A 17,970-nucleotide genomic window follows, 5' to 3' on the forward strand; every position below is an offset into this window, starting at 1 on the left:
TCCCACCCAGTCTGCCCAAGGCAGAGAGTTGGCCTGGGGCTGAGACGTCCCCTGGGCGGCATCCAGGGACCTTCTGTTGCTAGTGTATATTTTGTTTTCTCGGCTCCGCGGGAAAGGAGGTACGGAGTCGTGGGCCCCACCAGGAATTCAGAGCAGAACCCATCACCCTGTGCGCAAGCGGTAAAAGAACCTGACCTTCCCAGCGGCTGGACAGTTGTCCCTTCCCTGTTCAGTGAGGAATCCCCTTTGCCCCTGAGATGCCACCCCCCTGGGTGTGCCTGGATCCGTGTCTGGACCTCCTTCTTCCTTCCTCTGGCCTCCGGTTTTCATGTGCTGCGATGGCACTGAATGAGTTATACAGGCTTTTTAGGATGCTTCATGTCTCAGAGGGCATGTCTTTTCATTTCTAGGGTTTTCTTGGCTGGTACTGGGGTCCAGTTTTTCATGTGAACTTGGGTGTCAGCTTGTCTAGCTCCTTAAAGAAGCTCAGCACTTTGGGAGGCCGAGGCGGGTGGATCACGAGGTCAGGAGATCGAGACCATCCTGGCCAACATGGTGAAACCCCGTCTCTACTAAAAATACAAAAATTAGGTGGGCATGGTGGCATGCGCCTGTAGTCCCAGCTACTTGGGAGGCTGGGGCAGGAGAATTGCTTGAACCCGGGAGACAGAGGTTGCAGTGAGCTGAGATTCTGCCACTGCACTCCAGCCTGGCGACAGAGTGAGACCCTGTCTCAATTAAAAAAAAAAAAAAAAAAAAAAAAAAGCTCAGCGGTGTTTTTCCTGGGATGGCGTTATGTTTCTGAGTCAACGTAGGAAGGACTGACTTGTGGGTGATACCACGCTGCCCTCTCCAAGTGCCAGAGGTGCCTCCTGATCCAGTCACACGTGCTCGTCTCAGGGTCCAGCTCTGCACATTTCTCATGAAATGTGTTAACATTTTCTTCCTAAGTATGTTTTTATCTTGTCTTGCTATTGTAAATACAGTTTTCTCCATCTGCCTCCTAACTTGTTGTAATCTTTATCTATGAAGACATTTGATTTCCATGTTAATTTTTTTATCCTCTCCCTTTCCAAGTTCCCTTTTTGTTTGTTTGAATTGGCTTTATCAAGTCTCTGGGTTCTTCAGGTACAGTATCGTATCATTTCGCAAATCTGAGGTCGCTTTGCTCCTTGTTTCATGTTCTTGTGCCTCTGGTGGGCTCCCCTTGTCCAGTCAGCTGGTGCCCCCACACAGCAGAGGCAGTCATGGAGACTCCTGGGGGAGCTTCTCCTGTTTCCCCAGAGTAAGGTGCTAGTTTTCACTCTAAAGTGTGTAAATATATTTTTATCATACTAAAGTATCAATTCCTCTTAAGTATTTTTTTCAGAAAGGCTATTTTTGTCAAACATGTTTTTGTGACTCGTGAATAGAATCCTGTGACTTTCTCTTCAGGTCTGCTACTGCATGAGTGTGTGAACGGATTTCCTCATCATGGGCTAACCTTGCTCTCCTGGAGTAAATCCCACTGAGTCATGGTCTGTTACTTTCTGCCCTAGCGTGTCAGTGCGGTGTTTTTGCACCCATGCTCCTGAGTGATGAGAGATATCTTTCATTGGCTCTTTGCAGACTCGAGCCTTACGCAGACCCTTATTACGACTATGACATTGAGCGGTTCTGGCGTGGCGGACAGTATGAGAACTTCAGGGTGCAGTATACAGAAACAGAGCCGTATCACAATTACCGAGTAAGTATGACTTAAATATCCAGCCATGAGCTGTTCATTCAAGTGGCCCCTTTTTATTTGTAGGACTTCATATGAGCTTATATAGTTAGCACAATGTACCAGTTTTAAAACCTGATTGGTTGTTACGGAGAACGAATTCAGAGCCAGTGACTGAATTAATGGCCAAGAAGGACTTGCTTGAAATCTGGTCCTTGCTATGGTTTTGGGGGTTTTTGTTTTGTTTTGTTTTGTTGGTTTTTTGTCGTTGTTTTTCAGGCAGGTTCTCATTCTGTCACCCAGGCTGCAGTGCAGTGGTGCAGTCTCGGCTCAGTGCAACCTCTACTTCTGTGCTCAAGCAATCCTCCATCCTCAGCCTCCCAAATAGCTGGAACCACCAGCATGCACCACCATGCCCAGCTAATTTTTTTGTATTTTTGTAGAGATGGGGTTCTACCATGTTGCCCAGGCTGGTCTTAAACTTCTGACTCAAGTGATACACCCACCTCGGCCTCCTAGGGTGCTGGGATTACAGACGTGAGCCACCATGCCCGTCCTGGTTTGGTGTTTTTGTTTTGTATGATTTTTTTTTTTCGAGACAGAGTCTCACACTGTCGTCTGGGCTGGAGTGCAGTGATCTTGTGATACCTCAAGGGTTCAAGTGATTCTCCTGCCTCAGCCTCCCGAGTAGCTGGGATTACAGGTGTCTGCCACCACACCTGGCTGATTTTTTTTATTTTTAGTAGAGGCGGGGTTTCGCTGTGTTGACCAGGCTGGTCTCGACCTCCTGACCTTGTGATCTACCCGCCTTGGCCTCCCAGAGTGCTGGGGTTACAGGCGTGAGCACCGTGCCTGGCTCAGCCTGGTCTGTAAAATGAGATTTGTCAGTACACTTCCTGATTCCTGTTTGCACCAGCATGGGCGCGTCACTCTTCTCCGTCCCTGAGTGATCCTGTTTAGTTTGTGACGCCTGTTCTCGTCTTATCCAGCCAGCTTGTTAGGTGTGTTCTCACGGGCCTGCTGCACCTCACTGCTCTCATTCAAGACTGGTCTATATTGAAACTGCCTCCCTAGTCGATCTGTACCTCAGAGTTTAGCATATTGATAAATTATGTGCCTCAGCCTATGACTTCCTCATCTTGGCCATTAGGGTGATTTGACGAAGTTGCTTCAGAGAAAGGTCAGTTAAAAGCAGCTGAGTAGTTCCTGTGCTGTGACTGCAGGGACAGTCATGAGCTTTCAGGACCAGGTACAGCTGTCTCCTCAGGAGCCCATCAGGGTGAGCTCAGTGAGAGGGCCCCATAGTGCCAGAAGAGTCCCCCTGCTCAATCCTCTCCTGCCCCATCTCTCCAGAGAGCAGCTTCCTTATTGCAGGTGGGCTGCAGGGTCCTGTTCCCTACCCCTGGGCAGGGCACCCTGGAAGCCCCAGGAGTCCGTTTCCACTGGGTTCCTCTCTGCCGTGTCTAAGGGATGGGCAGCAGGGAGGCCAGGGGTACACTCTGCATCTCCCCAGCAGTGGCCTCAAGCCTGAAACCTGTCAGGTGCACTGTGATTGGACTTCATTCAGTTTTAACTTCGAATATTAGAGCAAATGAATGAATGAGAGCAGAGGAAAAGTTGATCCAGAGGCAGGGCATGCACACTGCTTGGCTGCACCCGTCCAGGACAAGCCTGCAACTCCTGTCTGTGGATGCCCTATCTCTCCAGAGAGCAGAACGCCGTCTGTCCCAATGCATACTGGGCTGTGACTGCAGACTTGCCTTGAGTTAGTCTAGAACTGGCGGTTGCAATGATTTCACTGCTAGTTGATGCTCGCTCTGGTTTGGCATCTGACCCGGTTTTAACACTGTGTTTTAAGGAGAGAGTTGGGAAAGGTGCTCCTGATCCTGCCTCCCTCTCTCCACTTGCCGCCTCTGCATTCCACCGCACAGCGTGGTGCACTTGGCGCGCGAGCAGGGTGAAATCACAGTGCTGTGCACCTGGCCTTTTGTGTGGAGGTCTGTCGGGTGCAGGTGTGATTCTGTTACGTGGACGGACCTCGTGGTGGTGGAGTCAGGGCTTTCAGTGCTTCTGCCACCTCAGTAATGCACTGCGTCCCCATGTGTTTGGCTCTTTAACAAAGGAAAGGGAGCGAGAAAGAGAGAGAGAGAACAGACAGCGTGAACGGGAGCGGGAGCGGGAGCGGGACCGCGAGCGGGAGCGCCGGCAGAGGGAACGCGAGCGCGAGCGGGAGCGCGAGCGCGACAAGGAGCGGCAGCGGAGGAAGGAGGAGTGGGAGCGCGAGCGCGCCAAGCGGGATGAGAAGGACCGGCAGCACCGCGGCGACCGCGACCGGGAGAAGGAGCGGGAGAAGGAGAAGGGGAAGCCCAAGCCCCGCTCCCCGCAGCCGCCAAGGTAGACCCCGGTTCCTGAAGTCCAGGGGTGTTGGGGGCGGTCCGGCCTGCAGCTCTGTACCTGTTCCCCTCCACTGCCCACAGCTCTAGAGCCCAGGGGACCAGTGCAATCCCATACCCCAAGCCCATAGTCCCCAGACCCAAAGGTCTCCGACTCAGGGCCTTTCTGTAAAACTCCCAAGGCGGTGACATCTGCCCCTGAGCCCCTGGGAGGCTGTTATTCTAGGTGATCTCACCGATGTGAAAATGCATACAGTCCAAACATCAGTGTGTTTTGATTAGTTGGCACTGCCCTTCTGTGGCGTGCACATTTCATAACGCACACCTGGGCACCATGTTCCTGTCTTCGAGAGGGTTCTGAATTCCAAAGCGCACCTGGCCCCCAGAGCTTGGGACTGGGCTCAAGTGCTGCAGGGCAACCACATTGCTGGCCAGGGTGAGGCGCTCCAGCAGCCAGAATGCAGGGGAGAGCCGGGCCAACTGCCGTTCCCTTCACAGAGTGGGTGCCTTGGGTACAGAATGATGCTTGCTGCCAGCAGCTGGGGGCACAGCCAAGACTCATGAGACAGGCAGGCACTGGAGCTCAGGACAGCCCTTTTTTTCCCCTCAGATACACTTGACTATTAGCTGAATGGATGGGCCTCAGTGGACATTAGAGAACTGGATGATGTTTTTTGTGTGGTTTTTTTACATCTTTGTTGCAATATAATTCACGTACCATGCAACATACCCATTTAAAGTGTACAGTTCAGTGGTTTCTAGAATATTCACAGAGTTGTGCAGCCATCGTCACTATCAATTTGAGAACACTTTTGTCTCCCAGAGTGAAACCTTGCGGTGGCTCACGCATGTACCCCTCCACTTTGGGAGGCTGAGACGAGTGGATTGTTTGAAGCCTGAAGTTCGAGACCAGCATGGGCAGCAAAGCAAAGCAAGACCCCGTCTTTATTTAAAAACTAGCTGGACATGGTGGCATAAGCCTTTGGTCCCAGCTACTCAGGAGGCCGAGGCAGGAGGATTACCGGATCACACAGATGTTGCAGGCCGCCATGAGCTACAGTCGTGCCACTGTACTCCAGCCTGGTTGACAGAGCAAGACCCCTTATCGAAAAAAATAATAATAAAATAATTGCTCTTTTGTTTTTTTTTGAAATAGAGTCTCACTCTGTCACCCAGGCGTCTCCTGCCTTAGCCTCCTGAGTAGCTGGGATTACAGGCGTGCACCACCATCAGGCCCTGCTAATTTTTATATTTTTAGTAGAGACGGGATTTCGCCATTTTGGTCAGGCTGGTCTTGAACTCCTGACCTCATGATCCTCCCACCTCGGCCTCCCAAAGTGCTAGGATTACAGGCATGAGCCACTGCTTCTGGCTAGTTTAAAAAAAAAAAATCTAGGCTGGGCACGGTGGCTCACACTTGTAATCCCAGAACTTTGGGAGGCCGAGGTGGACAGATTGCTTGAGCTCAAGAGTTGGAGACCAATCTGGCCAACATGTCAAAACCCTGTCCCTACAAAAAATACAGAATATTAGCTGGACATGGCAGCGTGCACCTGTGGTCCCAGCTATTCAGGAGGCTGATATGGGAGGATCACTTGAGCCCAGGAGGTTGAGGTTGCACCACTGCCCTGCAGCCTGGGTGATAAGAGTGAGACTGTCTTAGAAGAAGAAGAAGAAACCTTGTACCCGTTAGTGGTCACTCTCCATTTTCCCCACACTTCCAGCCTCTTAGCAGCCACCAGCCTGCTATGTGTCTCTAGGGATCTGCTTGTTGGGCATATTTTGTAGAAACAGAAGTTTGTAGTCCATGGCCTTTTGTAACTGGCCTCCTTTACTTAGAGCGTTTTCAGCATTCAACCTGGATGGTTGTAGCACAGCCGAGTGCTTCATTCCTATGTGGATACACTGTGTTGTGTTGATCCGTTCATCTGTTGATGCCAGTTGGGTTGTTTGCACCTTCTAGCTGTTGTGAATATGAATTTGTGTGCAAGTTTTTGTGTGGGCATAGGTTTTCATTTTTTTTGGGCATTTGCCTTGGTGTGGAATTGCTAGCTCATGTGGTCACTCTATGTTCAACTCGTTGAGAAACCCCAGACTGCCGTGCACAGCAGCTGCACCTTTTACATCCCCACTGGCGGCGGATAAGGGCTCCATTTCTCCACATCCGTGTCTACACTTGTCTTTTTGAGGACGGCTGTCTTGGCAGGTGTGGTGTCTCCTGCTGAAGAGATGTACGTTTCTCTGATGACAGTGATAATGAGAGCGTCTTTTCCTGTGCTTACGGCCATTTGTGTACTTTCTTTGCAGAAACGCCTGTTCAGATCCTTTGCTCATGTCTTAATTGGTTTTTTATTACTGAGGAGTAAGAGTTCTTTATGTATTCCAGATACAAGTCCCTTATCAGATATATGATGTGCAATTCCAATTAATGTTTTAATTTTGTTGCTTATGCTTTTGGTGTCATGTGAGATACCATTGCCTAATCCATGGTCGTAAAGATTTACTGCTGTTTTTTTTTCTAAGAGTTTTATCTTTTTAGCTCTTAAACAGAGGTCTGTGATCCAGCTTAGGTGACAGAGAGAGACCCTGTCTTGAAAAAAAAAGCGGGGGTGGAGTTGGGGCGAGGATGAGAGCATGAACATGGCTGTGTCATAGGGTCGGTTCCTGTTGGTGTCTCCGTACGGGGGAAATGCAGGGAGGGGATCAAGGCAGTTCCTTCCAAGGCCCGTAGATTGCAGGCACATTCTGTTTGCTTGGCTCTCATACAACCCCACATTTGGGCCTGCACCTGCTGGTAACACTGGACTCTGCCACGCCTACAGGCGTGGGCAGCTTCATGGCTAGAGCCAGCGGTGGCCACACTTAGTGGTCCACAGTTCTCACGCTCCCCTTCAGAGACCTGGCAGCCATCAGGACCTGCGACTGTGGCTCTGGAAGGATTTGCTGTCCACCACGGGACAAAAACAAGTCCCTTGCCCTCATCATCTTGTCCATGTGACTGGATGATGCCCTCTCTCGTGTACAGTTGTACACAAGCCGTAAACGCTTTTCTGAATGTCAGCTCTCAGGCAGGGCTTTGCAGTCTTTTATTTCAAGGTCGTTCGTGGTTGTAGCTGGGTGCTGAGCTGGTCGCAAGTGCCGATTTTGACCATTGGCATTCTCCAGCTCACAATGAATTGACCTCCTTAAATGTCCTACATTTTGTCACATTTCCCTAACGTTAGGCAAAGTCATGTTCTTAAAGAACATTCAGAGTAAGTGACACATTTCAGATGTTTTTAATCCTTTTACATTATAGTAATCCTTAAGTTATTTTGAAGTTTATGTGGTCAGCCAAGCAGGGAACCTGGCACTGGCCTTGATACTGTGCTTTGTCTTCTTCGGCCTTTCAAGCCCTTTTTGGATAGAAGCTGTTCCCCCGCAGCACACAGCATTTCCGCTGTGGACTCAGCCCAAGTCTGTGTTCCCCACTGGGGCCCCAGTGCCGGGGTGAGGCCCAGCACCCCATGCACACAGCCTTAGCTGTTCCTCTGCCTGGACCGGCCACCTCCCACCTCCTCTGGGGTTTTGCTCAGATTCCTCTGCACAGGGAGGTCTGCCCATGCCCTCCTGCTTGCCAGCCTGCTTTCTTGTTGCTCATGGCCCACGGTGCCATAGCCGCCATGTTAGCATGTCCTTAGCGGTGGTCATCTGGAGCCCTAGCAGGCGGCCCTGGGGCACGTCTGCCCTGCTCCCGACAAAGTCTCCATGTGTATCACAGAGCCCCACGCAGGCTGCTGCTCACTCACGTTTGTCAGAGTTTTGGATTTGGTAGCATCCTGCTTTTTCTTTTTTTTTTCTTTTTTTTTTTTTTTAATGAGAGGGAGTTTCGCTCTTGTTACCCAGGCTGGAGTGCAATGGCGCAATCTCAGCTCACTGCAACCTCTGCCTCCTGGGTTCAGGCAATTCTCCTGCCTCAGCCTCCTGAGTAGCTGGGATTACAGGCACGCGCTACCATGCCCAGCTAATTTTTTGTATTTTTGGTAGAGACGGGGTTTCACCATGTTGACCAGGATGGTCTCGATCTCTTGACCTCGTGATCCACCCGCCTCGGCCTCCCAAAGTGCTGGGATTACAGGCTTGAGCCACCGCGCCCGGCCGCATCCTGCATTTTCACCTGCATTTCATAATTGATTGTTACAGGGTTGACAAAATTGCAGATTGATTTCTACAGATAACCAGCTCAGTCTGCTTTCCAGATTTACAAAGTGGGGGTTTTCATGCCAGCCCAGATCCTTGGTTTTAGAAGGGGAGACTCGGAAAGGCCGTGATAACCAGGTGGAAGGGGCACTCTGCTGTGTAGCTCTGGGTTCATGTGTCAGTCAGCACATCCATTTTGGTGGCTTACAGGCACATGTGGTTGGCCACAGACCCCCTTCCCCAGCCCCTAGTCACATATCCTGCTTGTTTCCAAGGAGCCAGAGGACTCTTCTCAGTCAGGTGTCTGTACTTCCAACTCAGGGATGTTTTCTGTGTACAAGGATGTGCTTTTGGGGTACAAGTTAGAGGACAGCCATGCCTAAGTTCACCATGTTCCTCCTCGCTGTGGCCCGCACATTAGTGACTCAGATTCGAGGGCAGAATCCCACCTGCCGTGCTCTGTATCCAGTGTGCTCGGCCTCCCCAGGGGAAAGCGGGTAGCTCTGCCAGCATAGCTGTCGGGCAGCAGGTAGCCACTGCCAGCCCCCAAGTCCTCGGCTTCACACACAGAGGAGTCTTACTGTCGGGATGTGAATGGGAGGTGCTGAGGCACTCTGGTGTGATCTGGGCTCACAGCTAGTGGTCAGAAAGCTCTGTAGTAAATAAGTTCTTCCTAAAATTAAACACAGCCTCTCTCACCAAACTGAGCCCAGCCACTGTCCCACCTGTTTCTGATCTGGTTTATTTCCCCTCTGTTAAGCTCACATCCCCTTTCTTTCCTTCCTGAAGCAGTAGCTTGTGCTCCTGTGGCTGCCCTCAACCCCTCTCCCAGCTGCTGGCAGCAGGGCTGAAGTTCTCTGTGTCGCTTGCTCTGGATTCGGCCCGGCTTCCGGGTGCTAGGGAGTCTCCAGTCTTGGCTTCAATCACCTTCTCGGGAGCCTTGCCAAGCCTGCTACCTGCCTGGAGGACAAGGGTTTCCCCAGAGCAGAATTTCCAGCCAGTGCTCCTGCTTCCTTCTCCCTTATCAGCCAGAACTGGCCTGGCTGCTTTTTCAGGAGCAGCCAGATTTCCCTTGCAGGAAAACACATATTGAATGGGTGGGCCTTTGACAGGTTGGGATTTTTTTATTTTCTTGGGGGAGAGAGTCTCGCTGTGTCGCCCAGGCTAGAGTCCAGTGGCGCCATCTCGACTCACTACAACCTCCGCCTCCCGGGTCCAGGTTCAAGCAGTTATCCTACCTCAGCCTCTCGAGTAGCTAGAATTGCAGGTTCGTGCCACCATGCCCAGCTGATTTTTGTATTTTTAGTAGAGATGGGGCTTCACCATGTTGGCCAGGCTTTTCTTCAACTTCCGACTTCAGGTGGTCCACCTGCCTCAGCCTCTCAAAGTGCTGGGATTACAGGCATGAGCCACCGCACCCAGCCTGGTTGGGAATTTTTAATCACCAGGTGGATAGAAAGAACTTTTTTCACCTAAAATAGGAGGAAAGTGACAGGATTTTACCCAGAAAGCCACTTGGGAAGATTCTGCCTTCAGCTACCAAGCAGAACAACAGCTCAGCAGTGTCTGGCACGCTTGCACTGGGGCTGGGCCTTGCGGGGCTGCACCCTCATGAAGGGCAGTCACTTTTCTGTAGATTCTACAGCACACCACGAGCTGGTTACACCAGAGACTTCACCCCCAGCAGAGGGGGTGCAGTTGTGCAGCGGGAGGAGCGAGAGCAGGCCGCTGTCTGGTGCAGTGGGTGTCCTGGGTAGAGGTGAGGGCCTCCCCCAGGAAGGAGGACTCTGAGCCCAGACAGGAAAGGCTGCCCTGAGCCATCCGATGGCCAGGACTCTGTCCTCTGGGGAGCCCTTTCCTTCCTTATCTCCAGCCTAACGCCCCTCTTTCCTTAGGTTCTCTTTCACCTGCCTAAGCAGTTTGCCTGTGGGAGTCACTGGCGAGCTCGCCCCTGCTGGGAGCTCTGGCAGGCCTTCCCGACCAGCTTCCCCTGGGCCTGCGGCTGGAGGCCGGGTTGCTGTATTTGGGTTTTTTGCTGCCCTCTCTGTCCTGGCGTGCCTTTGAGGCTTGCTCACGGTTACATCGGGGCTATTTTAAAATGATTAGAGCAGCACCTTTCAGCCAGTTCTATCAAGTGCATCCGTAGAGCTAGGGGAGGTCCGTTGTGTGGAACCTACTTCTCATCTCTCTAGCCAGGCCAGTGGGTGTGTTAACGTCACAGCCGAGGCACATCACCAACATGTTCTTTAGCCAGTCAGCGTCCTTAGAAAGGTAAATACTGATCGGGGCCTTCCAGCCGCAGCTGTCTGGGCCGCCCTTGTTTTTTTCAGCCTCTGGCATGTTTGCATTGGTGGTACAGCTGACCTTTGCCCCTTAGAGAGTCTCCTGCAGCCTTGAACGAGGAATGGGGGCCAGATGATAGTGTGGTGCCATGTGCTGCAGGAAAGGCCACTTCCTCATTCAGAGGTTGCTGGAAGGATTTCTCCCTGCGGTTGGAAGTATTCATGCCGATTCCCCATCTGTCCTAGCCCAGCTTGGAAGCAGGCCTTCCTGACTGGGCCATCCCTGAAGAGCATTCTCAGCCCACATTGGCCCCCTCCTTGCAGGCCCCCAGTTGTGAAGCAGCTGAGCCGCACACGGTGGGCTGTCCTGGGGCATCTGTGTTGTGTGTTTTGCCTTTGTTTATTTTGTATCTGCCTGGTTTTTCCAAGTCTCAACAGGATGTCCCCTGGGGTGGCGTCCTTTGCTAAGAGAAGGCCACATGCCCCAGGTCCCTGGGGTGTGGAAAGCCTTTGCTCAGCCTTGCTTTCTACCGCAGTCTTGGGGCCTGAGACTCGTGATCAAAGCGCAACGGAGACACTGCCCAGTTGTCCCAGCCCCTTTGCCCCCATTACAGCCTGTTAGCACCATAGGAGTAAGGTCACGAGTACAGAGGTCAGGGGTGCTGGCCGGCACCAGGACTCCAGGGCACCACGACCTGAGCCCAGCTCTTTCATCGTGGTTCCCATGGCAGCCAGGTCCTTTGGCTGGGCGTGCTAGCTGATACCTTGATCCCAGGACTTAGGTAGGCTGAGTCGGTGGTCCTGGCCAGCATGGATCACCTGAGGTTGGAAGTTGGAGACCAGCTGGCCAACATGGTGAAACCTAGTCTGTACTAAAAATATAAAAATTAGCCAGGCGTGGTGGCATGCACCCATAATTCCAGCTACTCAGGAGGCTGAGGCAGGAAAATCACTTGATCCCAGGAGGCGTAGGTTGCAGTGAACCAACACTATGCTCCAGCCTGGGTGACAGAGCCAGACTCTGTCTGTCTCAAAGAAAAAAAAACAATTAGAAGATTCCTGAGGGCATGTAGGAGTTAACAGTATTAAATGGTTTTATTTACAGAAATAGAAATATCCCCAAATAACATTTGAGATGTGTTCTGTAATAAATGCGAGACAGTGATTTTGGAAAGTTTGAGAAACTTTCTAAGCAGTAGAGGGAGCCTGAGGAAGATGGCCAGCTTGGAGCTGTTTCCCAGCTCCAGCTGTGCCTCTTGGACCTGCGCAGCCTGGCCCGCCTCCCCCAGCATCACGGGAATATTTCCCACATGGAGCTTTCTCTGTGAGCCCTCGCTCAGCCATGCCTCCCAGGACACCTCCCACTGGAACTGACCCCCGGATCTGTGCACACACCACTACAGCCATCTTTCATGGTTTGGGCCCCCACCCTAAGTCTGGGGAAAGACAGCAGCTGGGGTGTAGTTCATTTATGCTTGGTTCTCAGAATCCACAGATGTGACTTAGGACATAGCCATCCCCAGACTCACCCAATTCTTGTGCCACTTGCTTTTTTTTTTTTTTTTTTTTGAGATGGAGTCTTGCTCTGTCGTCTGGGCTGGAATGCAGTGGTGCAATCTCCACTAGAGACAGGGTTTCACCATGTTGCCCAGGTTGGTCTCGAACTCCTGGCCTCAGGTGATCAGCCTGCCTCGGCCTCCCAAAATGCTGGCATTACAGGCATAACCCACTGTACCCGGCCCCAACTTGCATAATTTTTTGTATTCAGATACTGCCTGTTATGTGTTTGCATATTTTAAATACTTTTACTTTTTTTTTTTTTTTTTTTTTTTGAGACAGACTTTTGCTCTTGTTACCCAGGCTGGAGTGCAATGGCGTGATCTCGGCTCACCGCAACCTCCACCTCCTGGGTTCAGGCGATTCTCCTGCCTCAGCCTCCTGAGTAGCTGGGATTACAGGCACGCGCCACCATGCCCAGCTAATTTTTTTGTATTTTTAGTAGGGACGGGGTTTCACCATGTTGACCAGGATGGTCTCGATCTCTTGACCTCGTGATCCACCCGCCTCGGCCTCCCAAAGTGCTAGGATTACAGGCTTGAGCCACCACGCCCAGCTTTTTTTTTTTTTTTTTTTTTAATGGAGTCTTACCCTCTTGCCCAGGCTGGAATACAGTGGCACGATCACAACTGACTATAGTCTTGACCGCCCAGGCTCAAGCAGTTCTGCCTCAGCCCCGCACTGACCACAGGCACATACCACACCTGGCTAATTTTTGTATTTTTTGTAGAGACAGGGTTTTGCCATGTTACCCAGGCTGGTCTCAAACCTCTGGCCTCAAGAGACCCTCCCACCTCAGCCTCCTGCAGTGCTGGGATTACAGGCATGAGCCAGTGCACCTGGCCCACTTTTTAAACTTAAATACATTTTAAAAGGAAATTTTGTATCATTACTGTAAAACTGATCCTAGATCATTTGTCCTTATGAGTCACTGTAGTAATAAAGTTAAAAATAAGCCGGGCGCGGTGGCTCAAGCCTGTAATCCCAGCACTTTGGGAGGCCGAGGCGGGTAGATCACGAGGTCAAGAGATCGAGACCATCCTGGTCAACACGGTGAAACCCCGTCTCTACTAAAAATCTAAAAAAAAAATTAGCTGGGCATGGTGGCGCGTGCCTGTAATCCCAGCTACTCAGGAGGCTGAGGCAGGAGAATTGCCTGAACCCGGGAGGCAGAGGTTGCGGTGAGCCGAGATCGCGCCATTGCACTCCAGCCTGGGTAACAAGAGCGAAACTCTGTCTCAAAAAAAAAAAAAAAAAAAAAAAAAGAGTGGTTATCTGGGCCAGGCACAGTGGCTCACGCCTGTAATCCCAGCACTTTGGGAAGCAGAGGTGGGCAGATCACCTAAGGTCAGGAGTTTGAGACCAGCCTGGCCAACATGGTGAAACCCAGTCTTTACTAAAAGTACAAAATTTAGCTGGTCATGGTGGTGGGTGTCTGTAATCCCAGCTACTCGGGAGGCTGAGCCAGGAGAATCACCTGAACCCAGGAGGCAGAGGTTTCAGTGAGCCAAGATCATGCTACTGCACTCCAGCCAGGGTGACAGAGTGAGACTCCATTTAAAAAAAAAAAAAAAAAAAAAAAGGTTATCTGCATCCTGGTTAAAATCAGCATCACTGCATCCCATGCATGGGAACATGGACTTCCTACACAGGGCCTCCTTGCTCCAGGGGCCTGGAGGCAGCTGCTTCAGGAGGGTGGTGCAGCTGGTGGCAGTGGAGGGCTCCCTGCAGTGACGAGAGGGTGCAGGCCCGTCCAGAACCGTGGCCCAGAGGAGAGCCCTTGCTGACCCCTCCTAGGCCAGCCTCTGGCTGTTTTTATTTTGAAATTCAGTATCCGTATCCTTGTCTCCAGAGGGAATGGGCAACACTTCCTGGGGGGCAAACACCAGTGGAGGCCTGCACCGCCTGCCTCTCTGCACCTCAGCTGGTTTTATTTCCATGCCATGGTGGGGAACAGGCAGACGCTTTTTTGCTTCTCCTTCATTGCAGCAAGACTTTACATACTGCCACAGCTTCACCCGAAGAAGAGGTGGCCCCGGCCACGCCTGACTTCTGCCCTTTCCCTCACCCTGTGTGGAAGGGCCGCACCGTCCTGGTGACTAATCACTGCCCCGTTTCCTCTTGTGTTTGTAGGATGAGCATGTACAGGAAGTATAAAGGTGAAAGTCATTCCCTAGTAGCCTGTGACAGGGAGGGCCATCAGAGAGGTGTTTACTTCCTTCCTGGATTACTTTTCCAGAGGACACCCAGATGTGGCAATAGCTCTTGGGGTTTTGGGCTGACGTAGCAGGAGCGGAAGCCATGATGTCATGGGTCCATGTCCTTAGGACAGTGTTAAGTGGGGGAAGCTGCCCCATCATGCATGCTAGGCAGGTGGTAGGTGTGTTTGCCAGCCAGCTGGTTGATTAACACAAACACCCATGGTTTTGATGGTTTCATGTGTTGTGTGATGTAAGCAGATGCCACCACAGCAGAGCCAAAAGGCAGAGAATCCTGCTTGCAATAACACAGGAACTAAACAGCTTTTTTTCTTTTTTCCTTTTTTTTTTTTTTTTTTTTGAGACTGAGTCTTGCTGTGTGACCAGGCTGGAGTGCAGTGGCGTGATCTCAGCTCACTGTCACCTCCACCTCCCGGGTTCAAGCAGTTAGTTCCCCTGCCTCAGCCTCCTCCCGAGTAGCTGGGACTATAGGTGCACACCACCACCCATGCCCAGCAAATACTTTGTATTTAAATAGAGACAGGGTTTCACCATGTTGGCCAGGATGGTCTCGATCTCCTGACCTTGTGATCTGCCCACGTCCGGCCTAAAACAGCTTTTTACAAAGTGTTTGCAGGCCAGGCATGGTGGCTCAAGCCTATAATTCCAGCACTTGGGAGGCCAGATCGGGAGGATTGCTTGAGGCCAGGAATTCGAGACCAGCCTGAGCAACATACGGAGACCTCAAAAAAATTGTTTTATTACCTGGTTGTGGGTGGTGCACACCTGTAGTCCTGGCTACTCAGGAGGTTTAGGCGAGAGGATCCCTTCAGTCTGGAAGTTCGAGGCTACGGTGAGCTGTGATTGCACCACTGCTCTCCAGCGTGGGCAACATAGCAGGATCCTATCTTTTAAAAAAAAGCCGTGTTCTGTTTACATAGTTACCAGGATTTTGCATTGGTTTGTGTGTGGGCGGTGCTTGTGGTGGTTAATGGTGGGCACTGCACACTGCTGGGTGAATAAGTAAAGCTGGTTTTGTTTTCAGAGAAAGTGTTTGAGTCTACCAAGAACCTGTAAAATGTGTATCTCCTTCGACCCATTAATTTCATTTCTCAAGAATTTACCCTTTAAAAAATCAGATATTTATGTATAAGGGGCCACTTGAATATTATCTATGTTTGATTTTTTGTTTGCTTTTTGAGACAAGAGTCTCGCTCTGTTGCCCAAGCTGGAGTGCAATGGCGTGATCTTGGCTCATTGCAACCTCCATCTCCCAGGTTCAAGCGATTCTCCTGCCTAAGCCTCCCAAGTAGCTGGGATTAAACGTGCCCGCCACCATGCCTGGCTAATTTTTTTTTTTTTTTTTTTTTAAGAGGGAATCTCACTCTGTTGCCCAGGCTAGAGTGCAGTGATTTTGGGTTCACTGCAAACTCTACCTCCCGGGTTGAAGCACTTCTCCTGCCTCAGCCTTCCCAGTAGCCCAGCTACCAATTTTTTTTTTTTCTTTTTGGCAGGGTCTCACTCTGTCGCCCAGGCAAGAGTGCAATGGCATAGCCTTAGCTCACTGCAGCCTGCGCCTCCCAATATCAAGCAATCTCTCACCTCAGCCTGTTTAGTAGCTGAGACTGCAGGAACCCACAACCACGTCCAGCTAATTTTTGTATTTTTTTTTTTTTGGAGATGGGGTTTCACCACATTACCCAGGCTGCTCTCAGATTGCTGGCGTCAAGCTTTCTGTGCGCCTCAGCCTCCCAAAGTGCTGAGAGGACAGGTGTGGACCACCGCAGCAGGCCCAAAATGTTGATTTACAGACAGTCTGGCTCTGTCACCTAGGCTACAGTACGATGGTGCAGTCTCAGCTCACTGCAGCCTCTGCCTCCCAGGTTCAAGCAGTTCTCCTGCCTCAGTCTTCGGAGTAGCTGGGACTACAAGCGCCCGTCACCACGCCCAGCTAATTCTTGAATTTTTAGTGGATATGGAGTTTTGCCATGGTGGCCAGGTTGGTCTCGAACTCCTGGCCTCAAATGATCCACCTGCCTTGGCCTCCCACAGTGCTGGGATTATAGGCATGAGCCACTCACTGTACCCAGACCCAGCCCAAAGTTTGTAAGTGAACTTTTATGAATTGGTAATCATTAAAAATACAGATTTTATGGGTTCAGCAGATACCTTCATATGAGGCATTTACATTTTGCTCTTCTCTAGTTAGCATTGAAATTAAACTGCTTTATTATCAGTCCTGGGGTCGTGAGTTTGGGATTGCTTTTGCTTGCAGAGTGTATTGGGTTTATGGAGTGCTTCAGAGGCACAGACCCCTCCTCGAGGCAGACTGCCCGTCTGGGCTGCACTGCATGCTCTGCCTCTGTCCGTTTCCCTGCCCGCCAGGTGTGGGCGAGGCGGTCTCCTGGCTTCTCAGGACAGATCTCTGTGGTCAGTGCCTCGCTGCACACCACGTGGCCTGCTGCGCTCCATAGAGCTTGACTTTCACGTTGAGGTCTGTGATTTGCTTCCTGTTGATCTGTCTAGTTGCCACTTAAAGCCCTTCTGGTGTCAGGAAGCAGCTGCTCTCAGAGCCTCCTTTCCCTCACCACTCCTGACGTCCGAGATCAGCACTGCTCTGGAAGGGGCCAGTGGTGGTCTCAGCTCTTCATGGTGATTAAATCAGGATGTTCTCTAGCTGCAATTAATCAGTCTCTTTAAACTTAAAGCAGTGAACAAAGAAGATGTTTAAGGCTCCGGCTGATTAATTCACTAATTTCTTTTTTTTTTTTTTCTTTTTTTTTTTTGTGAGATGGAGTCTCTGTCGCCAGGCTAGAGTGCAGTGGTGCAGTCTTGGCTCACTGCAACCTCTGCCTCCTGGGTTCAAGTGATTACCCTGCCTCAGCCTCCCGAGTAGCTGGGACTACAGGCTCGTGTCACTATGCCTGGCTCATTTTTTGTATTTTAGTAGAGATGGAGCTTCACCATGTTGGTCAGGATGGTCTCCATCTCCCGACCTCGTGATGCACCCGCCTCAGCCTCCCAAAGTCACCGTGCCCGGCCTTTTTTTTTTTTTTTTTTCTGAGACAGAGTCTCACTTTGTTTCTCAGGCTGGAGTGCAGTGGTGTGATCTTGGCTCACTGCAACCTCTGCCTTCTGGGTTCAAGCGATTCTCATGCCTCAGCCTTCCGAGTAGCTGGGATTACAGGTGTGCACCACCACACTGGCTAATTTTTGTATTTTTAGTAGAGACGGGGTTTCACCATGTTAGCCAGGCTGGTCTTGAATTCCTGACCTCAAGTGATCCACCTACCTCGGCCTCCCAAAGTGCTGGGATTACAGGCATGAGCCACCATGCCCAGCCTGATTTCATAAATATGTATTGTGTACCTTCTAGTATGCCAGCACTAGAGACAGTATTAGACGAGGTAGGCTCCATCCCTGTCCATTCCAGAGCTGACAGTATAGTTGGGAAGGTAGAAATTAAGTAAGTAATGACACCCCAAAAAAGTAACTGTCATTCTGGTTCAGGAGAAATCAGGGTGTTCCCCTGAAAGACACTGGAGCCGAGACTGTGGAGAGCGCTCTGCTCGTCTCGTGCGTGCGATGATGACTTTTGCGAGTGGTCTGTTTTCCCCTGTATACCCCTGTTTCTCTGGTGATCCTTAAATAAGCCAGGT

At 51.0% G+C, this 17,970-nt stretch overlaps 1 protein-coding gene across 2 annotated transcripts in view; it reads left to right on the plus strand.

The window, feature by feature from the left end:
* ZC3H18 (zinc finger CCCH-type containing 18) overlaps positions 1-17,970 on the plus strand; it is a 68,084-nt gene that overhangs the window by 39,982 nt on the left and 10,132 nt on the right. For both annotated transcript variants that reach the window (XM_039459870.2, XM_039459871.2), the window contains 2 exons: positions 1,609-1,726; positions 3,825-4,096. In XM_039459870.2, coding sequence (XP_039315804.1) covers positions 1,609-1,726; positions 3,825-4,096 — 390 coding nt within the window. The remainder of the gene's footprint in view (positions 1-1,608; positions 1,727-3,824; positions 4,097-17,970) is intronic.

Source organism: Saimiri boliviensis, chromosome 1 (assembly GCF_048565385.1).
Source record: "Saimiri boliviensis isolate mSaiBol1 chromosome 1, mSaiBol1.pri, whole genome shotgun sequence".
In the NCBI taxonomy this organism is placed as follows: domain Eukaryota; kingdom Metazoa; phylum Chordata; class Mammalia; order Primates; family Cebidae; genus Saimiri; species Saimiri boliviensis.